We start from the raw sequence: 27,632 nt of genomic DNA on the forward strand, positions 1-27,632 counted from the left end.
TTTCATTCCGAGGTCATTTGATAAACAAGTTGATAGCTCTAACAACCTTAGCCGCGGGTTTTGGGCAGCTTAGACGAACGGAATTCCAATTTTGTTCTGTTTTTTACCATATTGATGTAGTTTTTATATTTACTACAGAGATACTTCGAGAAGGCGGGCCCGGATTCTGTTTTCTTGCTTGCAGTTCAAGATATTACTGATATGAATGAATGAAGGTCAGTATGATCCAGACTAGGCCCAACTAAATGATTTCTGACAAGACATGTCCTTTTAGTATTTTGTAAGATAAACTAAGTTTAAAAATGGCTCAGGACACCTTGAGAAACGGCGAAGCAATGCAGCCACCATTCGACTCTGCAAGGACATCTAAATCAACCATTTGCCCGCCATTATCAACTAAAGTGAGCACAACGTCAAGCGAAGTATTGCATGGATCACCTGCCTTTGGTCATGAAAAAGTAACAAATAAATTATCAATGGAGCAAAAGTCAACAAAGATTCAATCAACTGCTGAAACTGACTTTGAAAGGAGAGAATTTTCAAGTGCCATCCGAATGGATACTGACATTGTCTGTAATCAAAGCTGTTTGACAGTAGAGAACCAGTCACACGAGGTCGTAAATAGACAAGTTTCGTCGTCAAGTTTATGCAGCTGGAGTAGCTTTGACACTTCAATTACTGATGACAATCTGAGTGATAGTGAAAACACTGAAAACAATGAAGCATCTGAAGCACTGAGTATAAAACCTGGGAGGCAGGTAAGATGACCAAACTTTTTGTCCACATTTGTGTCAACAGAACAAAGAAGAAAATCCTGATGCCGGTGTCATATGCGTTTCGGTAACCTTATTCATTTCGGTCCGGGTACTCAAACGCATGGCAATTTTGGTTATGCAAAATCGTACCCAAGCACTTAAACAATAGGGTACTAAAACAAATGGTGGAATTTAGCATGCAAAACGGTCCAGGTACACTAACGCATGACAATTTTGATAATGCAATAAAATACCCAAGCACTTAAACAATAGGGTACCAAATTGAATGGTGGAACTTAGCATGCAAAACGGTCCAGGAACACAAACGCATTGCAATTTTGGTTATGCAAAAATCGTACCCAGGCACTTAAACAATAGGGTACCAAAACGAATGTGGAATTTTGCATGCAAAACAGTCCAGGTACACAAACGCATGGCAATTTTGGTTATGCAAAATCGTACCCAAGCTTTTAAAAAACAGGGAACCGAAACGAATGGTGGAATTTAGCATGCGAACCGGTCTGGGAACGCAAATGTTCTGGTTCATATTGTTCAGAATGTAAAGAACAATCAAAACTATTTCTAGCAAGGGGATACTAACAAGAAGCGGTGCTATGATTTCCCTTGTTAAGTTTATGCAAGAAAGTACAACATTAATAGCGACTCCAAAGTTTTCTTCATTGAAAAGTGTGAAATTTTAAACTCAAAAAGCATTGTGCTCAATTTGTTAATTATAACGTGTCATAATATCGCACTACGATGAAATCACAGGATTTGAAACACATTGCGTTTCACAATGTTACACTTTTGCATAGGGTACCAAAACGCATATTACACCCGGCAGCATATTCTTTCAAGAAATCAAAAAGTAACGTCAGAAAAGCTCTTAGATTTTTAGACACATCCCCAAATTTGAGTAGCCCCTAAATAAAGCCCCAACATTGTATGGCCCTTTTACTTGTTTCTGTTCCTTAGGCATCAGACTCTTTCTGTCACTATGTTTTCCTGTAGTATGTATGCATTTAAAGCTCCCCTTTAAAAAAGTTCATAATTTCTGAAGCTCCTTATATCAAAGGTTCCTTTCACAGGGAGTTTTCCAAGGAACAAGAGTTTTAGTTTTTAGTAGCCAAAAATTTGTAAAATGGGGGTGTTGACAAAGTGGGATTTCACTTTGTAAAAAGTGGGCTTGTCACAACGGCAAGCACACGCCTGCACATGCCTAGAACTCCCAAGGTTCGTTTTCTATCGCACAAGCAGTTCAACCTTTTTTGAATTACTATTTTTTTTCTCTTTTAATCCTTTTAATTTCTTGTTTATTTCTTTAAAGTAATTTTTAATTTCTTTTATGAACCTTATCTTGGTGGAATTTGTGGGGGGCATTATAACTCTTTAGCCCAGTTTCCACCACTCTTTTTGTACCTGCTACATTCTATTTTCATATTTTCTTAAAGACATTACCTTGGGCCAGTTTCTGGGTTCTTTACTCCCTGTGTGTTAATGGTCCATAAATATTGCTGATAGTGAAAATTTTGTGAGGTTATTAAATTGTGATTAATTTGCCCTCCCTTTTTCTAGAGTGTAAACTTTTATTCCTTTCAGCATGGCTTTGATCCTTTTCTTACAACTTCGATTCTAATTTTCGTGATTTTTTCCGAGAAAGAAAGTCTAGTCCCTCAATACAAGACCTCAGATTCTTATTTGCATACCGATATCCAATATGCTTTTTAGCCACAGGTCTTTTCACATAAGGGAAACATATGGGCACCGGTTTTCACAGGTTTACAGATAAAAATAGCCACCGGTTTCAATATTGACGCATAGATAGCCTACTCTAAACTGTCACTTTGAGTGACGACTGATTTCCTCGTCTTTAAATAATTTGGATGCTTTGGGATAAAAGATGAATTAGCATCACCACCATCACCATCATCATCAAATTGAATTGAATTAAATCAGGAAGCTGGAAACTCTGTCAGAGTTTTTGCAACAAGGAATAGCTGTCCTTACGTAATTAAAAAATTGTGTGGGGGCTCAATTATGTAAACAGAGGAACTGTAGTCAATCAGGGAGAAATTCAGCAGTTGTTGCTGTTGACATTTTGGATAGAAATTCAAGATTCACAGAGAAACATAGCTCTTGGACTTTGACCGGTTTTTTGAACCTGTGCAACCAGTCTAGATCCGTGCCTGCTGTTTTGGTCAAAACGATAATGTGGGTTTTTCAAGTACTTCCTCATATTGTTTGTTCGAGCTCTTTGTGAATCCAAGATTGAAAGACTCTGCTCCTCCCTATGAAATGGTTGGTATTCAAATGATTCGGTTCTTGAATGATGCAACTTTGAACAGTGTTTTTGAATACATTAACTACAAAAAAATTCATTGTGACAAAATTTTGGACAAATATTTTGATGAAATTCTTGACCAAATTCAAAATGGGACGAAACTTGGTCATGACGAAATTTTTTACATTTAAGATTTTTGAGAATTCACACGAGGTCAGAAATGAAAGTTATGTATCCTTTTAACTTGGTCAATGCCAACCTTGCCATTATCCTCATTTACATCACCTTCATAACTATTTTCATCATTGGCATCATCATCATAATCATCATCATCCTTGTCGGTTCTTGAACTAACTTTGTGAAAAAAAAGTTCCAACTGTCCCTTATCGCAAATGATAGAGAGTAGAGACTCTTTGAGTGCTAAAATCACCTCTTTTGATTTGCCTTCGCATGAACTGAGAAAATATACAGCCTCCCAATTCTGAATGGGTGCTCAAGCCCCAAAGTCTCCATGGAGTTGGTACCTATGGGACTGAATATGAAGCAAACTGTATGGTTTTGCCTCTTATACCTCTGTGTTATTGGTAATATCTCTGTGTTAAAAATCTTCGCTGAAATTTTGTCACAACAAAAATCTGAAAAGTTGTCCGAAATTTTTTTTCGACAAAGTTTATCTGCTGAAAATTTATCTGAAAAATTTTTTTTTTTTTAATGTACCTGTGGTTTGTTATCAAATGACTCTGTTTTTGAGCATATTTATGGATATACATTTTAGCATACTTCTAACGTTGATGCTCTGAAGAGTGTTTGATGAATTGTGCTTTAGTATGTTATGTTTCCGGGATTTTATGCAATCTTTAAATTTTGTGGTACCAAAAGCTTATATAATGTAATTGCAGTGGCATAAATAGTGCTTGAATTTTTAACATGTATTCTGCTCTTACAATATTGCTTTGATCCAAATAAGCTTTCGGTATTTCAAATTTGACGATAGCAAACAAATTCATAATCAGGTGTTAATTGAAGGTAACAGGCCATTGTTTCTTTCATAAAAAGGAGTTAATGATCAAACTACCCATTTTAATTTCCAATTTTAACATATTTGTTATTTTGATTTTCACAGACTTTTGTGTTCATTAAACTGTTTCTTAGTTTTTACTCTAAGAAAAATGGGCACAAATTTGTTTTGTTTCTTTTTGACTAATTTGTTTTTCTATAGAAAAAGCTGTGGGGACAAGTCAGAAAAGCCATTCACTGGTCTCCGTTTATTCAGTCATACAAAAAGAAGTACCCATGGGTCCAACTAGCTGGGCATGATGGTAGGTACATTTGGTTTTTGTTAAAATAAGGCTTTGGAAATCTTTAACTCTTTTTATCAAAATTTTTGCACCCACAAATGACTGGAAAGCTTTTACAAAAGATCTTGTGAAGTAAGGTCTTGCTCTAAGCTCCATAAAGCAAGCTCCTAAGAAACTTCCTTTGCTCTATTTCACACCTCTTAACAAAATTGCCTTGAGAGCATCTTTGGGAGGAGTGCAAAATTTTGTAAAGCAACAGTAGAAACCAGTTTCTTTATGCATTGAGAATGGGGATTGATCCACCATAGTGCCACATCCCCAGGCCCTTATTATGATGTTGTGTGGTATATATTATTTGTAAACAGTATCAGGCCATGTTTATATACATACATATTCAAAAAATGATGTTTTATTTTTAATAGAACAAATCAAATATTTTGTGTCCAAAGTAAACAATGCATTTTGAATTGTCGTTGCATTTTCAAATGATTCAACCCAATAATAAGACCCAATAATATCAGAATAAAATTGATAAGACATCTTGTTGTAGAGCACATTGGAGACCAATAGTCATAGAAATTTGGACTGTTTCCTGTAATAATCATTTTGTGTTTATTTATTTTTATTTATTCAAAACATATTTACCCTGGGGTACAATACTAATTAAACTGCTTTCCAATTGTCCCAACAAGGAAACAAAATAAACCTAACTATTAAAGATAAAAAACTGCTTACAATTAAAGATAAAAACTATTAAATATGATAACCTGTTTACAAAAATTTGATAAAATAAAGAGGCTACTAAATGTAATATAAAGAAAATGAAAATAAAGATGCAGATCAGCTTTCCTTGAATGTTCTCAGTTTGAAGTTTTTAATTTCGTATTAAATGACAGAATTGTAGGGACCAATCGTTGATATGAAAGCTGTTAAAGTCATGACTTGTTATGATTTAATGACTTGTATCATGACTTAATGTCAAGACTTGTTAAGACGTATAGCTAATTTCACCTCTCTCAGCTTTTTCACCATCTTTATATGCTGTTGTCCTTGTATTTATCAAAGACAGTCACAATCTTTGTGTACTTGTTTGGAATGGTAGCAGTATTTTGGGCTCCATTTGTCCCTTGATAGATCTAGGGCAAACCAAACATTTGGCTGCAGCAAGTTCTATGTTGTACCTGTTCAATTTATCCGCACGTTATAGTTCATCGGAGCTAACGTTGGTCACTTTTGCCAGTTTCTGCAATTAAGCCCTTACAGTCCTTCTGATGGCACCATCTACAGTGCTGAGAGCCATTGACACAGAAGGCCAAAAATGCTTCCTTAAAATTGTTTTCTTTCTTTAATTTCCAAATTAATTTTGCAGACAAATCCTTAAAGGTTGCAAAAATATTATTCCGGTTTTTTTTAAAATAGAAGGCAAGTATTTTCGAGGCCACTGTCAGGTTTTAACTCCTCTTAGGTTTTAGAAAATCCCGACAACACTGTCTGGTGTACCCAAGCTCATCCAGAAGACCTCTGATAGAGGGGTGGGCTTTGGAAGAAGAGGTACATTTTTAATCTGGAAAAGTCACTTAAAAAAGGTGTTTTCTACAACCAGTCTAGGCCAAGATTTGGCTGGAGCAAAGTCTTTGCTGACGATATCACATGATCTCAAAGATTTCTTTAGAAAGAGCACCATCTAAATTTGATTTAATGCAACATTTGCAAGACAAGATTTTTGCATGTTTTACAACCTACAATAGAAATGTTGGCAGTTTTGTTGTACAATATGTTCCTTAATCACCATTCTAGACGAAGCTATAAACCTATAGAATAAGAATCATATAACTTGAACTTCAGCCTTTTACAATAAGTACAGCTGTAGCCACAATAGTGCGACAGAATCGTAGTGTAGCAGAGCAGGAACCCCTATCGTCAATCCGGGCAATGATAAAGCGAAGTTTGTCATGTGTTTTAAAGAAATCAAAGAAAATCCAGGTTTTTACTGCAGAATTTCGAAAGAGAAAAAGGAATCATAGTTCTCAATCTCTTGCTGCCATGCAAAGAAAACCCAAGGATTCATATTCTGTATGCAATCTAAATCGCTATGATTTTCAAGGTGGTTTGGTGCTTCAGTTGGGCTTCCTAGTAGATAGATCATGGTTGGTATTAATGAGGATTCTATCGTCAGAGTGATATTTGTTACCAAGAATATACCTGAATTAGTTCCTATGGACGACAATTCAAAAATTAGACCTAACAAAAGATGTATTAAACTTTTTAGATGTCTATTCAAGGTTAAAAAATTGAAGATTACACAATTTTCTTGTGACAACGAGGCTTTTGACCCCCTTAACAGACCATAATTCAATTTTAAGCATTTTTGCGCAAGAAATATGCTTAATCGATATTAAAATTGTAATTTATTTCTATTTAAACTGTTTTCTCATTGATTAACTTCATATACGCAAAAACAAGATTTCAAACGCGAAAAAGAGGCTGATTGCCCCCAAAATCCCCGTATAACATCGATTTTCGAAATCAACACCATCGAATTGATCAAAAGCGCTTTTTCCCACAAATTTCGCTCTCGTATAAAGGTCCCACAAAATGTATAAAGATATTAAGAATGAGCAGATCATGGTTGATGGTTATCAAATCGCACTTGCATCCTTGTACTAGGGGATCTCCACGCTGATTTGTTATTTGAAAAAGGAACTAGAAAAGACATGATTCAAGGGAAACGTCTGTTAAACAACTTAAATTTGCTTAATTTCAAAAATGTCATGAAAAAGCCTACAAAGATAACTGAAACTTCAAAGACAATCACTGTTAACTGAAACAACTGTTAAAGAAATGCAAGGAAAGAAGAGAAATGCAAAGATTGGTCTTGTAAGAGGTGAAAATGACCAAATCCAGAACTTGGACAAAGAGAAAGCTGATCATTTAAACATTTTCTTTGCAACAGCAGGAAAGAATCTTGCCTCTGATATGCCATAATGATGAGCTTGGGTCGGATCAATTCCTGACTATTCCCAGCAAGAAAGGATTGAAGATTTCTGTTCCGACCCAAGCCCATCAGTGAACAGAAAATAAAAGAAATAATAGACAGGAAAGTAAAATTTAATGAACCTGGTGGCCGTGATAGCATATCCTCAAAAGATTTAAAATTTTTTGGAGATTTTGCAACTGAAGGATTAAGATTTGAAACTATTTGGAGATTTTGCAACTTAAGGATTATTTGAAGTCATGAAAATATGCAAAGAACAATCAAAGTTCCCACCTGTATGGAAAGTTAGTAAAGTTAAGACCATTTTCAAAATTAGAGAAACTTTAGAAAGGGGAAATATAGACCTATCTCTCTCTTAGGAATTCCAAGCAAAGTTTTAGAAGCCTATCATTTGTGAGTAGTTTGATAAACACTACATCGGATCTGCAATAGCAATTCCAAACCAGCAGGCATATAAACAAGGTTGTTGGTCCACAGAACTTCTGTTATTAGATCTCACAGAAACTTGGAAACATGCTCTTGACTCGGGAAAAATTATTAGGGTTTTATTCAATGACTTTAAAAAACAGATCGGCATAGCCGGTGGTCTTTATAACATCTTTGAAACTGAAACAAATCGGCATAGCCGGTGGTCTTCACAACATCTTTGAAACTGAAACAAATCGGCATAGCCGGTGGTCTTTATAACATCTTTGAAACTGAAACAAATCGGCATAGCCGGTGGTCTTCACAACATCTTTGAAACTGAAACAAATCGGCATAGCCGATGCTCTTCACAACATCTTTAAAACTGAAACAAGTCGGCATAGCAGGTGGTCTTCACAACATCTTTGAAACTGAAACAAATCGGCATAGCCGGTGGTCTTTATAACATCTTTGAAACTGAAACAAATCGGCATAGCCGGTGGTCTTTACAACATCTTTGGAACTGAAACAAATCGGCATAGCCGGTGGTCTTCACAACATCTTTGAAACTGAAATTAATCGGCATAGCCGGCGGTCTTTATAACATCTTTGAAACTCAAACAAATCGGCATAGCCGGTGGTCTTTACAACATCTTTGAAACTGAAACAAATCGGCATAGCCGGTGGTCTTTATAACATCTTTGAAACTGAAACAAATCGGCATAGCCGGTGGTCTTTACAACATCTTTGAAACTGAAACAAATCGGCATAGCCGGTGGTCTTCACAACATCTTTGAAACTGAAACAAATCGGCATAGCCGGCGGTCTTTACAACATCTTTGAAACTGAAACAAATCAGCATAGCCGGTGGTCTTTACAACATCTTTGAAACTGAAACAAATCGGCATAGCCGGTGGTCTTTACAACATCTTTGAAACTGAAACAAATCGGCATAGCCGGCGGTCTTTACAACATCTTTGAAACTGAAACAAATCAGCATAGCCGGTGGTCTTTACAACATCTTTGAAACTGAAACAAATCGGCATAGCCGGTGGTCTTTACAACATCTTTGAAACTGAAACAAATCGGCATAGCCGGTGGTCTTTACAACATCTTTGGAACTGAAACAAATCGGCATAGCCGGTGGTCTTCACAACATCTTTGAAACTGAAAAAAATCGGCATAGCCGGTGGTCTTTACAACATCTTTGAAACTGAAACAAATCGGCATAGCCGGTGGTCTTCACAACATCTTTGAAACTGAAACAAATCGGCATAGCCGGTGGTTTTCACAACATCTTTGAAACTGAAACAAATCGGCATAGCCGGTGGTCTTCACAACATCTTTGAAACTGAAACAAATCGGCATAGCCGGTGGTCTTTACAACATCTTTGAAACTGAAACAAATCGGCATAGCCGGTGGTCTTCACAACATCTTTGAAACTGAAACAAATCGGCATAGCCGGTGGTCTTCACAACATCTTTGAAACTGAAACAAATCGGCATAGCCGGTGGTCTTCACAACATCTTTGAAACTGAAACAAATCGGCATAGCCGGTGGTCTTTACAACATCTTTGAAACTATCTAGAACAGAGGAAAAAATTTGCAGTTGTAGGAGATCAAAGATCAGACATGGTAGAAGTAAAATTTGGTGTACCCCAGGGGTCCTTGCTTGATCCAAGGCTTTTTGCTGTCCAAGTAAACGACCTACCTAAAGTTCCTTCAAAAGGGATGCTAAACATGTATGCAGAGGACACTGAATATTTTTACATTGGGTTATCGATGGCCACTTGAATTTTGGTTCGCTAAATTTTTTTGCCGCGGTGCAGCCATTCTGTTTCAGCCTATGCAATACTTTTGCTCACTAAATATATGTATCGTACCTTTTTGCATTGTTCATTATTATTATTATTATTATTATTATTATTATTATTATTATTATTATGGCTAATTAAGTGATTCACAGACACCTAGATGTTAATTGGTCCGGATAATATAGGAGGGAGCAGTCAGCAACAAGCTGACAAAGGTCCCATTCTGTCATCTCAAGTTTACATAGACAATGTCTGTCTCAAAATCCTGGCTGTCCCTAGCAGTGCTGTCTTTTGTATCACCTGTAGCTTTACATCAATTCCGATCTTTTCCATGTGCTCTTCAAAACAATATGATATACACCCTAATGCCCCAATCACAACAGGGATGACTGTCACCTTCTTCATATTCCACAGATTTCCGATTTGCTCCTTTAATGGTTGATATTTCTCAATTTTTTCTTGTTCTTTACCTTTTACCCTATTATCACCAGGAATGGCAATATCGATTATCTTCACATCCTTTTTTTCCTTGTCAACGACAACAATGTCTGGCCTTCTAGCTTCAACAACCCTATCACATTGAATCATAAAATCCCACAGTAGCTTAAATTTGTGATTCTCTAAAACTCCTTCAGGTTTCTGTTCATACCATTTTGTGGCTCTTTCAAATCCGCACTTTTCCGCTAACAACCAATGAATATACCTTGCCACATTGTCATGTCGTCTTTTATATTCTGTCTGTGCCAGTTTAGCACATTCGCTCACCAGATGACTGACTGTTTCTCCCTTGTCACCGCACATTCTACATAAAGGCGTATCACTTGTTTTATCAATGTAGTGCTTGGTATAATTAGTGCGCAGCGCCTGCTCCTGTGCACTACACACTAATGCTTCAGTGCACCCTTTCAGATCTCCGTTCCTTAACCATGACCAGCTTTTTTCCCAATCAATTCCGTCAGTATTCTTAGTAAATTGCCCATACATCGGCTTATCTTTCCATCGTTTCTCCAAGCGCCTTTTTGTCTCATTCTTATGTTCATTCGGTGCTACTGCCTCCTCAGTATTCATTGCCCCAAGGTCTCTCACTTTTGACATAATATTGCCTCTAGCATGCTTCACATACCAAGCCAGGTTGTTTGTCTCATTTTCAATACAATACTCACAACTTATCAGCCCCCTACCACCCTTTTTCCTGCTAACATAAATTCTTGCTACATCGCTTCTAGGATGAAGTTCTTTACTCATTGTCATTAATTTCCTGGTTCTTCTGTCCATACTTTCTAGCTCGTCTTTTCTCCATTTAATTATTCCTGCTCCATAGCGCATCAGGGAGATTGCCCAGGTATTTGTTGCTTAAATCTTATTCCTTCCATTGAGTTTTGACTGCATGATAAGTCTAACCCGTCTGAAATATTCTCTTTGAAATATTTTCTTCATCTCCTCTTCTTTTATTCTATCCAACTCTGTTATTCCCAGATACTTGTATCCTTCTTCACCAACCTCCTTGATCTTTTCCCCATTGACAAGTTCAATCCCTGCACTTCCTGTTAATTTTCCCCTTCTTAAGGTCACAACACCACACTTTTTTATCCCAAATTCCATTCCTATATCTTGACTAATAAGGTTGACAGTAGATGTTAGACTGTCAATTTCATTCTCGTTTTTCGCGAACAACTTCAAGTCGTCCATGAACAACAGGTGATTGATCTTAACACCATCCAATGTATATCCCATTTTGACTTTTCTGAGGACTTCGGTAAGGGGTATCATGCAAATGACGAACAAAAGTGGTGATAGGCTGTCTCCTTGGAATATTCCTCTGCGAATATTTACAAGCCCTAGAGTTTCCCCACACGATGTCAGTTGTACTTTCCAGTTGGTCATCGATCTTTCTATAAAGTTAACAACATTGTCTGATACTCTATAGAGCCTTAGACATTCTATTATCCAGCTGTGGGGAACCATGTCGTAGGCTTTCTTATAGTCAACCCACGCCATGGCTAAGTTTTTATGCCTCCTTTTACAATCAGCAAGAATCGTCTTATCCACCAGAAGCTGATCCTTTGCACCCCTGCTATTTCTTTTACAGCCTTTTTGTTCTTCAGGTAACATCTCATTCTCATCCAAGAACGTGTAGACATTTCCAGAGATGATTCCTGTCAACAGCTTCCACATTAATGGCAAGCAGGATATGGGTCTATAGTTATCCACTGCATTGCCATTTTTTGGATCCTTTTGACATAGCACAGTTCTGCCGGTGGTCATCCACGAGGGTATTTCTATTTCATCATTTATCAAATCATTGAGTTGGGCAGCAATTCTTTCGTGTAGAGATGTAAGTTTCTTTATCCAAAACCCCTGGACTCCATCAGGGCCAGGAGCTTTCCAGTAAGGTATCTTCTTGGCTTGCTGATTTACCATTCTAGTTGTTATTTCAATGTCATTTTGTGATAGATTAGGTTTGTTGTTTTTTAACTCCTCTAACCACTTAGCCTTTTTATTGTGCTGTGTTTCGTTGTCTCATATGTTCGACCAAAATTTTCTACTTTCATCTGCATCTGGTGTTGTATTCTCTCTTATGTCTTTACCCTGTAGTTGTTGATATACCTTCTTTTGGTCATATTGAAACATTCGATTAATTTGGTATTGTCGCGTCCTTTGCTCGTACCTTCTTAGTTTGAAAGCCTTGGCTTGCATTCTCTGTTTCAACTCTTCAATTACAGTAGAGATTCCTTTTCTCGTGATGTTATACTTTTTTGACAGTTGATGGTATTTCCCTTTCTTCGATACTTCACCTCTCTTTTCGCGCTCAAGTATGTTAATGTGCTTTCTAAGTTCATTAATAGATTCGCTTATTCTTCTTTTCCACCATGGTTCTTTTGTCTTATTTTCTATCTTTGGTTTCCCTATGCCTAGTTTCCTCGCAACATACAATGCAACAGCACTGATCAGTTTGTTTGTGTCAGTTATGTTTTCCGTTCTGATGCTTATCAAGGCGTCGTTTACCTCCTTAACAGCCTCATTCACAGATTTTCTGTCTGCCTTTTTCAGACTTCGTGATTGACTTATGTTCCCTTCTTTCATGATTTCAATAATTTCTTCTATCATTTTTGTATTCGCTTCGCCTCTCTCACTTCTCTCCAGGAAAGTTACCACAGGTTCTATTTCAGGCTCAGTCACTGGTATCTCATTAATTACAGTCTCCTCTCCGACGCTACTATCATCTATCACCCCTTCCTCTTCTGTTGTAACTCTTCTTTTTATTTCTTCCAATTCCACATGAGTCAGCCAACCGTTCTTTCTAATCATGCGAGCTTGGTCACATAATCTCTGTTCAGTCAGATTGAAGCTATGTCTCTCTCTCCAAATGTTATGCATTCTGCGTCTATAGCCTCTCACTGGTTTTCCGTCATCATTTACAGGCTTACTCAAAAAATAGCACTCCATTACTGCTACATTCATACTTTTCGACCATCCAGTTGGTAGTAGTAGGATGACGACCGGGCCCACGCTGCTCCTCCATGGGACACCTGCCGAGCGAGAGACCTTCACCATCAGTTCCAGTCTCCTTTACGCTGTTATCTAAATCACTGTTTTGATTCATCTCACTCATAAAAGAGGTCGTTCTTTGTAGCAAGTTCCCTAACTGGTATTTTTTTTGTGACACCATCACTAGGGGGGTTGCCGACCAAGGCTAAAGAGTCCCCCCTACCCATGAGACAGACTAGCCCCCGCCGGATGTCAACCCGGCATTTCATGGTCTCGGGGAGAGCTAACAGGTAGTACACCTTGCCCAAGGGTGACCTGGAGGTAGTTGCGGCAAAGGGTAACCTCATTCTCCCACGTTGAAACTCCACAACCGGGTGCAGTTTTACGTCATACCCAGGACGAATTATTATTATTATTATTATTATTATTATTATTATTATTATTATTATTATTATTATTATTATTATTATTATTATTGTGACTCTCTCTCCATCGATCAACAACAAAAACGGTATCTCATCTCTAAACTTTCCAACATTGCCATTCGTACTACGTACTACATATTTTGTTGCAAAAATAAACCATGGACAAATCCGGAATTACATCCGTTTTAATTTTGGTTGTTTTATTTTTCTCAGTTTTTCCTTTTACCTTACGATTGTTATAGTTTTTTTCTTGTAAAACCAGGCTAGCCAATTGCAAATTACCTTGTAATAGTGAGATTTGTAATTGTAGTTTAAGTTGAATTGAAAATGAAATGTTTTCATTATTATGATCCTCTTAAACTGTTTTGCAAGATGGTGTCAATGGTCTAACATGATTATAAGAGTAGACAAATGCACAACCTTTGGTATTAAAAAATTCTCAACACGCTCCCTACAATATCAGCCAAAGCTCTTCATCAATAATGAAATGGTCCCTCCTGTCATAACTGGAGAGTCTTTTGAGTATCTTGGGCGTCACTTCGATTTTAATATGAGCAACCAAGAACATATGTCTAAGCTCAGCTCCATCTTCACAGAACTCCTAACGCAAATTGATTCTTTACCTCTCCATCCAAAGAATAAGCTGCTTCTTTATAACAGCTATCTTCTCTCACAAGTTTCGTGGCACCTCACAGTAGCCGATCTATCAAAAACCTGGATCGTCGAAAACCTTGATAATCAAGTTTCTGCATTTATCCGCCGTTGGCTCGATTTACCCATAAGTGCTACTTTAAGTGGCATTATTCTGTCAAAAAACCAGTTTGGTCTTAACTTGATTCTTCTTTCTGTTAAATTCATGCAGTGTCAAACTGTTTGTCGTAATGCACTGAAATCCTCTCCCAACAAAAACATCCAATTTTTGTGGAAAAATACCAGCCAGAGCATGAACATCCAATATGATGTTTTCAGGAATACTAGAGAAGTATTGAAGGCTGTTAGATCAGAACATAAAGAGCGCCTTCAAAACCATCTTGTATCTCAAGGTACCGTTCTTTCCTTCATCTTTGACCACTCTCTTCCTATAGCCTCTAAAATATGGACCACGGTTCAAAGCAACATGCCCAAGAACATTTACAGTTTTACTATCAAATATCTTAGCAACTCCCTTGCCACGCGAAAAAACCTATCTAAATGGAACATTACTCAGTCGTCCGATTGCTCTTTTTGCCATATGCCAGAAACGTTACTTCACATTGTTGCAGGCTGCAAAACATACCTCGAAGAAGGGCGTTACACATGGCGCCATAACTCTGCATTGATCTTCCTAGCACAATCTTTAAAAGCTATACCTAATTGCTCTCTTTACGCAGACCTTTCAGGTTATCTCTCACCCTCTATCATAACAGGAGACTCTTTCCGTCCTGATCTACTTCTAGTCACTTCTGACCATCGGCTATTCATACTCGAGCTTACAGTAGGATACGAAACTAACTTGGATGTTAATGATAACCGCAAAAGAGAGAAATACTCGAATCTCATTCACAGCCTAAGCTCAGTCTATTCTTCTATCATGTTTGTTAATCTTTCTATCAGTTCCCTAGGTATCTTTGGTCTCTCTTGCTCCTCTTTCATTGACATGTGCATTGCTCTAGATATCAGCGAGAATCATCTCCGCTTCATGATCTCCAAACCATCCAACTTAACTATCCGTACTACCTATTACATTTTCTGCCGCAGAAATGAATCTTGGAATAATCCTGAACCTCTTCAATTCTAACGATTTCTGCTACTGACGACTTCTAAAACAAACAATGACGAACACACTTTTTCCTTTTTTTGTTATTTTCTTTTGTTTATGCTTGTAATAGTCTTTTTCTTTGTAAACCCAGGCTAGCCAATTGCAAATTACCTTTGTAATAGTGAAATTTGTAATTGTAGTTTTAATTGAATTGAAAATGAAAAGTTTCCATTACTATTATTATTATTATTATTATTATTATTATGCTGATGTACACAGTTCTGATGTTATAACTGGCTTGTTCTTGATGTTTCTTGAAATCGGATCAATACCCATGATCTTAGATCTCGAGAACTTTTCTCAACACTCTTGCAGTTCCTAAAAGTACAGATTTTTGTATTAGTTTTATCTGCGTCTTGACTCCAATTTCCTTGGTATGTAGTTGCTCAGATTTCGTGTTACTGTTCCAAGGGCTCCCAAGACAATAGGAATAACTTTTGCTTTCACTTTCCATAATCTTTCCACTTCTCTCTTTAATTCGTCATACTTTTCGATTTTCTCTATCTCTTTTTCAGCTATTCTCACATCTCCCGGGACTGCAACATCAATGATGTAACACTTCCTTTCTTTCTTATTGACAACCACTATGTCAGGTCTCCTTGCCTGGATTTCATTGTCTGTTTGAATATTGACATCCCAGAGAATCTTTACATTTGTTGTTTCTACCACTCCATCTGGTTGATGTTCGTACCATTTATTTCCACAATCTATGTCATACAGGCGACAGACATCCCAATGGAGGGCTTTCGCTACACAGTCATGTCTACGTTTATACTCTCTCTGTGCCAGTTTTGGGCATTCACTGACAATGTGGCTTATTGTTTCCTCTTTCTGATTACACATTCTACATTTCGAGTCCCTCTGCGTCTTATCGATGTTTGCTTTAATTGCATTTGTTCGCAATGACTGGGTCTGCGCCGCCATTATCAGTCCTTCAGTCTCCTTTTTCAATTCCCCGTCCCGGAGCCATCATGACTCTGGGTCATTTATTTCTTTTGTCTGCCTGAAAAACTGTCCATGTAACGCCTTTTCTTCTAGCTCTGATCGCCTCTCTTCTCTATTATTATTATTATTATTATTATTATTATTGTTGTTTCAAGCTTTGTTAGACAATGGCTCGAGCTGCCAATAAGTGCTTCACTAAGTAGCCTCGTCATTCCAAAATCGAAGTTTGGCATCAATCTCATTCTTCAATCTACCAAGTTCTTACAATGCCAAACAGTTATCCGCAACTCTTTAAGACTGTCCCCAAACCAAGAGATTCGCTCTTTATGGAAAGACTCTAGCACTGGTACAAACATACAATATGACGTTTATCGCAACACCAAACAAGTTCTCAAATCCATCCAAAGTGAACACGAAAACCGCATTGAAAACGTTCTTACATCTCAAGGATTTATTATCTCGTGCATCTTAAAATTTGCTTCTAAGGGAACTAATCAACTTTGGTCTAGTGTCCAGCAAAAGTTACCAAAAAACATTTACAACTTTACCATCAAATACCTAAACAACACTCTTGCCACTAGGAAAAACCTCTGCAAATGGTCAATTACTCAGTCATCTGCCTGCTCTTTCTGTCTCCAATCAGAATCATTACAGCACATAGTCTCTAGCTGCAAGAATTATCTTGAACATGGTAGGTATACCTGGAGACATGATTCTGTACTTCTATATTTGGCTAAAATCCTTTCAACACCTAGAAACAGCTCACTTTACGCCGACCTGCCTTCATTTCTATCACCTTCTTTAATCACAGGCGACTCCTATCGACCAGATCTTGTCTTCGTAACTGAAGATCGAATCCTTTACATGCTAGAGCTTACTGTTGGGTTCGAAAGCAACATCGACGAAAACAGTACACGAAAAGCTAGGAAATATAGCGACCTTATCAAGGAACTGAGCCCTGCCTATAAACGTGTTACCTTTGTTAACCTTTCTATGAGTGCCCTTGGCATTCTGGGAACCTCATCTACCTCTCTCTCTGACATGCTACACCAACTTAATTTTGACTCAAATCAAACTAAATCCATCTTGATGAAACTCATGAACATTTCTATCCGCTGCACCTACTATATCTTCTGTCGTCGAAACAAACCATGGCTAAGCCCCGAACTAATTGACTTTTAAATATTGTAATGCAGATAAGCCAATTATATGATGCCTGTAAAAGCGAGTCGTATAATTGTAAATTTAAAATGTATTCAATGAAAATGAGATGTTTAAAAAAAAAAAATTATTATTATTATTATTATTATTATTATTATTATTATTATTATAAGCCAATTATATGATGCCTGTAAAAGCGAGTCGTATAATTGTAAATTTAAAATGTATTCAATGAAAATGAGATGTTTAAAAAAAAATTATTATTATTGATTATTATTGTTGTTATTATTATTATTATTATTATTATTTTTCCCGTTCGCCGCGGCGTATTGCAAGGTGACTGCCTCAGCCCCCTTCTTTTCAACCTTTGCTTCAACACGTTCATACAATACATCAAATCAGATAAATATAAGCAGCTTGGTTTCTCCCCCCATGATGGTAATGACCGCATGTTTCAGCCAGTACACTGGTTTCAGTTTGCTGATGATGCTGCTGTTGTTACCAGTGGAGAAAAGGAGAACCAACTCTTATTAAACTGCTTTACCAGATGGTGCCAATGGGCAAACTTCATTGTCAGGGTTGACAAATGTGTTACCTTTGGTGTCAAGAAACACTCTACGCGATCCCTCCAATTTCAACCGAAACTTTTCATCTGTAACCAAATAGTGCCTGCTGTCAAAAATGGCGATTCCTTTAAGTATCTTGGTCGTTTCTTTGATTTTGAAATGAGTAACCAAGATCATAAATCTAAACTCGTTTCTCTTTTCTCTACTCTTATGAAGGATATTGACGACTTACCTCTCCATCCTAAAAACAAACTGCTATTATACCATCGTTATATTCTGTCAAAAGTTTCATGGCATTTTACTGTTGCAGATCTACCAAAGACCTGGGTTGTCCAAAACCTAGACAATCTTGTTTCCAATTACATTCGCCAGTGGCTTGATCTTCCTGTTTCTGCAACATTGAGTGGAATAATCCTCTCAAAAAATCAGTTTGGCCTAAATCTACAACTGCCTTCTATCAAATTTACGCAATGCCAAACTGTCTGTCGCAATGCCTTAAAATCTTCTCCTAATATTGACATTCAAACCCTATGGAAAAACACCAGTCATGGCACGAACCTACAGTACGACATCTATCGTAATACTGAAGAGGTATTAAAGTCTGTCAAATCAGACAACAAAGAACGTCTCTCCCAAAACTTAACATCTCAGGGAGCCACAATTACCTTCCTACTGAAACATTCACTGGAAAAGCTGAACGGTATTTGGTCAAGTACACAGAGCAATTTGCCTAGTAACATCTTTAACTTTACCATCAAGTATCTTAACAACACTCTTCCAACTCGAAAAAATCTGCTGAAATGGAACCTTAGTCAAACATCTGACTGTGAATTCTGTCTTCTTCCAGAAACACTTCCACACGTTGTTGCTGGATGCAAAGTGTACCTTGACCAAGGACGCTTTACTTGGCGTCATAACTCTGCATTAAACTTTCTAGCCACTTCCTTCCAAGCAATAAATGGGTCTTCTCTCTACGCAGATTTACCAGGCTTTCTTTCCCCTTCTATCATAACTGGAGATCAACTACGCCCTGACTTACTTCTCAAAATTAAGGAAAACTGTCTGTACGTTTTAGAGCTAACCATAGGCTTTGAAACAAATCTCAACTGCAATGCTGTCAGAAAGTCAGGGAAATATGCCACCCTCGTATCTGACTTAAAACGTCAGTTTAAGTCAGTCTCGTTTGTCAATCTTTCCATCAGTTCACTTGGTATTTTTGGCGACTCCTGCAGCTCATTCATCGACATGTGTGACTCTTTGTCCATTGATCATCAACAGAAACGCTACCTCATCTCCAAACTTACAAGCATAGCTTCCAAACTTAGAAACAAAACTTGGACTAATCCAGAGCTACACCCCTTTTAACACTTTTTTTTTCTCATTACTACGATGTAATAGTTTTTATTTTGTAAACACAGGCTAGCCAGTCACAAATTACCTTGTAATAGTGAGATTTGTAATTGTAGTTTTAACAGGAATTCAAAATGAAAAGTTTCCATTATTGTTTTTAGAGCGATCGCTCGCGCAAGAGATATCACGTGATCTCCTACATCATCTTTCCAGCACAGTTTTTTATTGCGATGTATTACGTCAGGAGGCAAACTCCAATCATTTACTGTACATAAAAAATTTTCATTCGAGCCATTAATTGTACCGTTCACTGTCAAAATAAACTAAAATTAATTCTCAAAGCATTTTGTTCCGTCTTGCAACACCTGAAATTTTAATAATTTGCCAAGATAGGCATGCCAAAAGTATGCCAACTGGATATAATGAGGTATTGTGTATATTTGCATTATTTAAAGGAATATAGGGATAGAAGTCTATTCATGCTAATGTTTATTTTATGATATTTTTAGGATCTCTTCCAACGCCTTAAAAGTTTTGTTGTGAATTTGTAGTTATGATTGTTTTCTTTTTTATTGTAGGGTCTTTTAAGGCCGGTAAACACGGAACAATTCTGAAAAAAGCATCAAGCAATGAAATTGAATGTTTGTGCAAACTAATGAAAGATGTTCTAAGACCATACATTCCTGAATATAAAGGACAGGTCCATGAAAATGATGAATGTATCCTTTCAGTAATTTTCAACTGTCTGTGATGAATAATTGGGATTAATGCTGCAGTCTACATACAAACCACATACAACTACTACCCAAAACTACCCTCAACCACCTTCAATCACCTAAAGCCATTTGCGACCAGACAGCTACTGTATATCAAACTAAATAATTTGGATCGTTGCGAGGCATGCCTTGTTGGGAAATGTGGATACAATTTTACCTGATTAAATAAAATTAATGTGAAATTCTCTAGGTACTGACACAAACCTCTACAATACATTTTGTCAATCCTTCGCTATGACATTTAATTCATAATGTCTGTTTGCATGATAATAACAGACCTTCCAACAGATCTCTATATTGGGACAAGCACAGGATACAGTAATTACCCGAGGTGGCACCATGGTTGCTGTAGAAGGAAAGGAGACTTACCAAATTTTGATGCTTCCAGTTTGCTGGAAAATGCACTCAATTTTTACTAAAGCTACTTTACTCATAAATTAATATCCATAGGCTGAAAGATATCAGATGGTTTTGATTGATTTTCTGGTGTTGTTGCAATATATTTAAGCTTGTGCAACAAAATTGGATAGAATTTCTTAAGACTTGGACAAAATTGCCCAGTTAGCTTGTACCACTGATATCTAGAAGGCTTGAGGATATTTTATAATCGTGGCTTCTGAAAAGTTATTAGATCTTTTCAAGGCATGCTATTGAAAGCAAGGCAACCACTTTTGGAACCTTGGTAAGATCAGTGCTATGAATGAGTTCCGTTTTACTCTCAAACAACACGTAAATAACCTAATTCGCCTGACATAGTAATGCTAAGGTGGCTTTTATACCCATAGTAATACTGACATTTTGTTATTCTTCGAAACGGGTTCTGCTGCAAATGGTTTTAGTGTTTTTCAACTTGTAAGCGTTTTAAGGATACTTAGCCAAAATTACACAAAGAATAGACCACAGATATCTGGATAACTTCCTGGTGCCATAGCTCATTTTTGAAGTGTATCAATTTCGTTTAGAACCTAAAATGTATAATATAACCCCCTCTTTCTTGTATATTGCTTACCATTCTTAGAAAAAATGGATTTGAACTCTTGACTTTGAATCAGCTTTTACAGAAATGGAAGATTTATTGGCAGATTTTGATTCACCTTCAGTCATGGACTGCAAGATTGGAATAAGGTTGGTGAATAGCATAAAACTGAATGCATTTTTTGTACCACTGTCAAACAGTCTTTGGTTTGACTGCCTATGACTGTAACCGCTCAGTGGTTTGTGGCCTGTGAAGTTGAAACTATGAGCCAAATTTTAAGGGCTAAAATCTCACAAATTGTTTTTGTTTTTTCATTTGTTTTTTCAATTTCTGCTAAATGTCACAGCTATTTAACATAAATGTTTCAATTACAAAACACACAAGTCAAGTAAAACTGACAATTCTAAGCACAATACAACAAACTACCGATTAAACGCCCTGGGTGCTTATTAAATTCTCCAGCTGTTAGGATGGGCGCTTATTTAATTGATATTGCTGTTGATAAAGGAACTGCTGTTCGATCGCTGGAATAGCTTAAAAACTTTAACAATACTGTCAATTTAAATAAAATTGTCACTTTCACCACTTTTAAGCTTCTCTGGACAGCTCCTCTGGACAGTCGTAAGGGTGACCGCTTATTTGGACTAGGCTTTAAAGAAGCTTCTCCCTATTATTTTACTGAATTTCAAGCAAACTTGCTAGGTGCTGCAAGAAAAATTATTTTCCAAACCAGAACAAAATCAATGCACATTTGAATAGGAAAGGCAATCATTTAATTTCAAAACCAGGGTCCTGCAAACTAGGAATATACGCTTTCAGACATGAATTCATATCTTTGTAATGGCAACCTGCTTGATACTGATGTGGGATGATGGAATGCTAATAAAAATGCGATTTATGAAAAACCCAATAAATTTTTCAAATCTTTTGTAAAAATTAGAATAAAACCTCAAATGTTTACCTCTTTGTGTGTTATTTGTAAGCCCATCATTTGATTTTTAAATTGAATGATTTTGATTGTAATGAGGCTGAACCAGTTTCTCTTTGTTTTGGAATTACAGGACCTATTTGGAAAAAGAATTGTCTGCAGCCGGAAAACAACCCAAGATAAGAAAGGTTTGTCAACTCATTTTGCCAGATTTCATTGCAGTTGAGACCGATCTAATTACGGAATTCACAATTTTTTAAACTAGTGTGATCAATGAGTATATATATCATGAATGCAATTTGGTCTAACTTGACACAGTCTGGAAAACGTGTTCTCATATAAGTCAGAAATTGACTGTGAAGACCAGGAATCAACAAGGAGAGGAGTTAGGTTAAACGGGATCTGCTCCCTGAAAGCCTGGCTTGTTTGGAGCCTTGCTGTTTCAGTTACTTCATTGAATTTTATCATTGAACAATGTGGCTTCTTCAGTAGGGTCTGCGAGCCCGCGAACAAAAGCTTTTTTCCTGAAGTCAGCATTTTGAATCCCGAAAATAAGTCATCGAGACGCAAGTGAATTTTACAGATGATTCGTGGCTGGTTGAGACTGGAGAAGAAAAAATGTGTGGCTCATATGGGTTTGTTTGGAATATTGATTTGTTCTACAGTGACAGCCTAGAGCTCAAGATTGCGACCCTTTCATGGTTCTATGATCAACTTTTTCGTCCTGACTGTTTGGTTAAATGCTACGAACAAAATGTCAAAAAAAGAAGGTAGAGGAAACTAAAGCAGAGATTTTTCAAAGATTCAAGAAATTGCCATTTACTTTTCTAGGATCTGTACGAAAAAATGATTGCTATAGATCCAACGGAGCCTACAGATGAAGAGAGAAAACAAGGAGGAATAACTAAACCAAGGTACATGCAATGGCGTGAAATGCTCAGCTCTACAGCCACTCTTGGCTTTCGAATAGAAGGCATTAAGGTAATTACCATGATAATTAAATTGCATTGCATTTCAGCTTTCTGTAATTGTATTGCTTCCTCTTGTGCTGTTATGGTTGGTCAAATAATGTATTCTGACATGTTCTTTGTAAATTCACCTGGTCTGAACAGGTCTTTGTTTCAGAATCAGCCCGTTCTTGAAAAGTCTTTGATAGGTGATTAATACAATGGGATCATGCAGAAGTTGAATGGTCATGTGGTTCGTCATTTGTTCCATTGAGTTATTGTTTCAAAGTGAAATTTTTCTTTATTGAAGGCACATAAACAGCTCTATTAGCCATACTATTTTGATAACAGTTTATCGATATATATTTTCAAGATATCAAGTCATGTTAAAAGGGGAGGTTTACCCAAAAAGACTGAGTTTTGATTTAGTGCTGCAGTACTGTAAATTTGTTAAGTGATGAAAAAAAAATTTAAAAAACGTTCAAAAGTTGAGCGTGATGTCGACAAAATATTCACAAACCTTACAGCTGAGTTGAAGGAAAACACTTTTTGACCGACAGAGGTGCCGAAGATTATGTCATTTCTTTTCATTAAATGATTACCTTTTAAATGAGATACCTGAACAGCGCTCAGTTGATTATAATTTAAGAAACCCGCGTTGTTATGAGCAAAATGTAGGTAGAACTGTGCGTTTTTCCAGCTCTTATTTTTTTATAACACAATATATGAGCGGAACCTGTTGGACAAATCTTTACATGATTCTCCTTCTCTGGCGGTTTTCAAGAGCAAATTGTTTCGAATCATCAGACCCGTGAAAAACCCTGTTTACAACATCTATGATATTTTGGGTGTTAAGCTAATAACAAGTCTTCGAGTTAGTTTCAGTACTCTGAATGAGCACAGATTTCGGCATAATTTTGACTGCTTGGGTCCAGTTTGTATTTGTGGTACAGGAAAAGAAGATAATGAGCATTACCTCCTGCACTGCCCCCAGTTTACAGCTCAGCGCCAAGATCTCCTTGGTCAAGTCTCGGATGCCGGATATGATGTTGCTAGCATAAACTCAAAGGATCTTTGTCATTTGTTGTTATATGGGAATCCAAATGGAAGCACCTTTGCAAACAGAATCATCCTAGAAGCAACTATTTCTTTCATTAAAACTACTGGACGTCTCAGTTACACTTTCTGGAAAAACAGCAGCCTAACCCCTCTTTTTCCTCTTTTTGTTGTTGGTTTTTGTTTTTTTTCCTTGTCTTGATTTAGCAAGTATATGTTAATTTAATTTATCAAAGTTAATTTATCATAGATATTTCTTAGAACATTATAAGTGGCATTTGTAGTGAGGACTCGGTGACCCTACGACTTTCCTCGCTACAAATGCCATAGTATCATGCGTTAACCTTGTTGTTTTCAAACTTTTGATTGATATGAAAAAATAAATCTCAACCCCCCATCTTTAAAATCCGTTTTGCTATAAACAGTTAACATATAAAATCTGTTGAGAAAAAAAAACGATTACTCACTTACATAAATCCTCTGTCACTTGTAGCATAAATAGTTTTAAAGATTGAAATAGCATATAACGAAATGGATCGAATGAAGATCAATTAGTTGTTCAGGTTTCGGATATCATTGCAAAAGGCAAACCAAAAACATCAAAGTCTCCTCTAGCGTATTTTGCCAATAGAAATCCAAATGCAATATCTCTTTCTTCTGCCACACATAACGAGGTTGAGAATATATTTCTAAACCCTGATCCATAAAAATCTATTTGATCTTGTAGTTTCTCCATAAAAATTATTGAAATTTTCAGGACCTTGCATATATCAAGCCCTAGTTCAACTTGTCAATCAATCTTTTCTCAAAGGCATTTTTCCTCTCAACCCTAGCCAACCAAATATTCCTATGACAAAATAATACTTTCCTTACAATCACTATTCTAGAAAAGTCGTAAGTTTATTTACACACCTATTAGCATGACTGCGGTAATAAACGACTTACCAAATGCAGAAAGAAGTTGAAATTCTTTTTGCGGATGATACCAATATTGCTATTACACGCAGACTTCTGAGCAATTTGTTAGAAAGATAAACATCGAGCCTAAATTTGTAAAAAGATAGCTTCGTGCTCTACTACTAAAAGGAAACCGACCTGCAGTTACCTGCCCCGCCCTTACCAACCCAAATAGTCGTGATTTTCAAGCATGCTGCGCATAAAATATATACGTGAGTCACAGCAATGACGTGACATATTTTTTGCCAGATGCAAGAACGTTCTTTGACTAAAACTAATTAAAATCTTTCTGCTGTGTTTACAAGAAAGTGCATACCATAGCGTGCATACCGTAAACTAGTTTTCTTGTATGTTTCCTGCTCAGCCCGAATGATTTGCTTGAGGCCATTAACATAATATGTATCTCCGCCGTAGCAAAAGGAAAATTATTTGGAAGGTCCAAAGGTAGGTCTAGGAGCAAATTGACAAGAAACGCTTTTTACGGATACACTTAGAATGGTACATTCCACAATGATATAACAATGTTTTACGTCTTTTTCACAATTTACCTTCCTACATCGTTTCAAATGGCCCGTAGCAATACAAATTTTAAAAAAATTGTCAGGAGAATGTTTTAGGCCTACCAATTTAGTTCCCAGTCTAGAAGCCCTGCATCACTTTTTGTAGCCCTGCATGGAATCTCTTCTTTTGAGATGTTTGTTGTACGAATATCCATCAGATTTTTTTTGAAGGTTTTACTATTACCTTTTCCATTTTAGAAAAGTGAGCAAAAACCGTGTAAAGATTTCAAACAGACAAAGACGAAAGAAGATGTTGGCAAAGTCTTTGCCAATTTTATCACAAAAAGAAAAGATTTGAAGGTAGAATTAGTGTCTTATTCTGTTTAAGCAGAGTCCTCCAGTGCCCTTGCTGGTTACCTATAAACTTTCTTACTTATTTAATTGCCTTTTTAGGAAGGATACCTGCAACGACTTAAAGCGATCAGAGCCACCCTTGAAAGCTCGCCGTTTTTTTCATTGCACGAGGCAAGTAATTTTAGCTTCAACATAAACAGTCATGCAACTCGCCTGTAATATCAAATAAATACAATAGCAAATTTTCTGACTCCATCCAGGACTTTTTCTCTGGAAACTTTGTATGGAGCTTGAAAGTAAAATGCTGCATTCAAAATAGCTCTAACATAGCATTGCTGTGGATGAGGGCTGATTTTGATCAAAACATCGATTTGGAATTCGTTTCCTAGAGAAATATTTCTTTACGCATGCTACTGGCATGAGAAGACCAACACTGAGCAGCATATTCAGGTTTCTTGATAATATTTTACTGTTTCGACTGCCGAAAAAAATTCAGGTTTCTTGATAATATTTTACTGTTTCGAACTGCCGAACTTCCTCGAAAACATGCTGGCGTAGCTGAGCGAGCAGTAGTTTTATATTTACGGCCAGCTTAGGAGTGACCTGTCAAAAAACCATACAAAAATCATCGTAAAATATGCAAAAAAGTACGTTGCACATGGCATTTTTTATGCCTTTCCTTTGTTTTTTCTTGCCATAAAGGGCTTGATACATTTTCATGTTTTGACTTCTTCTTTTTCACATCTGTGTCCAAGATGTTTTATACGAAAATGAAAGAACTGACACAAGTTGAACTCCAGCAGTCAACTAGTTGCTTGTCGAGATTTCTCTCTAGTCTAACACGCATTTCTCTTTTTTAAAACAGTTTATTTATCTGTCAGTGTTTTTTACAAGGGATGCATTGGCCACTTGTAACAAAGTTTTTTCATGCATCTTAATACAGCTGATGAATTTCAAACCAAATCCTTTGATAATCTTTAAGTTTATAATTTTTGCATTTCAGGTAATTGGTAGTTCGCTGCTTTTTGTCCACGATTCAGGAGGTAAAACAGGCATCTGGTTAATTGATTTTGGAAAAACGACACCTGTTCCTCAAAATTTGCCTTTGAACCATCGAGATGAATGGAAAGAAGGCAATAGAGAAGATGGCTATCTAACCGGACTTGACAATATGATAGATATATGGGAGAAATTGGTTACACAACAAGAATGAGTTACAAACATTCTTGTATAGTTTTCTCGGGCACTCTTGTTTAGGTCGCTTAGGTTCTCAAAGTATATTATATAAACTCTTATGGAAATGGGGATTTTATGGACACATGAAAATTATACGAAAAATAACAAATTGAGAAGCAAAGAATGACTGGTGCAGCTGTTTCCCCAGGTTTCACAACTATCTCCACCTCTAAAAGGAGACCAGTAAATACAACGATAACCTTGTTTATGACAGCCAGAGTGGCTGTCGCCATTAAGTCTGGTTTCCACGTCAATGGCTGCAATCGTCAATCTTTGTCCGAATCTGATGTTTGTTGAAGCTTCTACCTTGTTCATGTTTTAATTCACACGTGGGTAGTCAAAGGTACACATCGCTGCAAGCAAATGTCTGAACGATGCCACGACACCATTAATTGTGTATCTTCCACTGCATCAGAACCTAGGGCCTTAGTGATGTCAAGTTGTATTTGCATCAGGCATTGCTATAACATAAAAGACCGATTCATTTTACCTAAGGTATAGTAAGTGTATTCATACTCCTTATATATTTGTCCTCTCTATCTTTAGTTAAAACATGTTTGTATATTGTAACTTCACCTATTTATTTATTATTTGCACAGTAGTTCACTATTTCGATGAC

The 27,632-nt window shown here is 36.9% G+C and overlaps 2 protein-coding genes across 2 annotated transcripts; one reads left to right on the forward strand and one right to left on the reverse strand.

Annotated features, from left to right (window-relative positions):
- Window positions 1-27,622, forward strand: LOC135694111 (inositol-trisphosphate 3-kinase B). The gene is made up of 9 exons (XM_065212796.2): window positions 1-758; window positions 4,256-4,355; window positions 19,862-20,002; window positions 21,112-21,184; window positions 22,097-22,151; window positions 22,795-22,944; window positions 25,682-25,783; window positions 25,877-25,948; window positions 26,781-27,622. The coding sequence occupies exons 1-9, from the start codon at window positions 303-305 to the stop codon at window positions 26,988-26,990; spliced, it is 1,359 nt and encodes a 452-aa protein (XP_065068868.2). The 5' UTR covers window positions 1-302; the 3' UTR covers window positions 26,991-27,622.
- Window positions 9,660-10,881, reverse strand: LOC148959173 (uncharacterized). The gene has a single exon (XM_089110977.1). It carries the CDS (start codon window positions 10,873-10,875, stop codon window positions 9,787-9,789), a length of 1,089 nt encoding a protein of 362 aa, XP_088967103.1. The 5' UTR covers window positions 10,876-10,881; the 3' UTR covers window positions 9,660-9,786.
- Window positions 27,623-27,632: the final 10 nt, after the last annotated feature.

This window comes from Rhopilema esculentum, chromosome 10 (genome assembly GCF_057945365.1).
Source record: "Rhopilema esculentum isolate cy_ngs chromosome 10, ASM5794536v1, whole genome shotgun sequence".
Classification (NCBI taxonomy): domain Eukaryota; kingdom Metazoa; phylum Cnidaria; class Scyphozoa; order Rhizostomeae; family Rhizostomatidae; genus Rhopilema; species Rhopilema esculentum.

Bases quoted from the DNA above. Each gene is read 5' to 3' on its own strand.
- LOC135694111 (XM_065212796.2), top strand. From the start codon at position 303: ATGGCTCAGGACACCTTGAGAAACGGCGAAGCAATGCAGCCACCATTC. The intron at 4,356-19,861 runs GTAGGTACATTT...TTTTTATTGTAG, and splicing joins CCAACTAGCTGGGCATGATG to GGTCTTTTAAGGCCGGTAAA. The intron at 25,784-25,876 runs GTAGAATTAGTG...TTGCCTTTTTAG, and splicing joins CAAAAAGAAAAGATTTGAAG to GAAGGATACCTGCAACGACT.
- LOC148959173 (XM_089110977.1), bottom strand. From the start codon at position 10,875: ATGCGCTATGGAGCAGGAATAATTAAATGGAGAAAAGACGAGCTAGAA.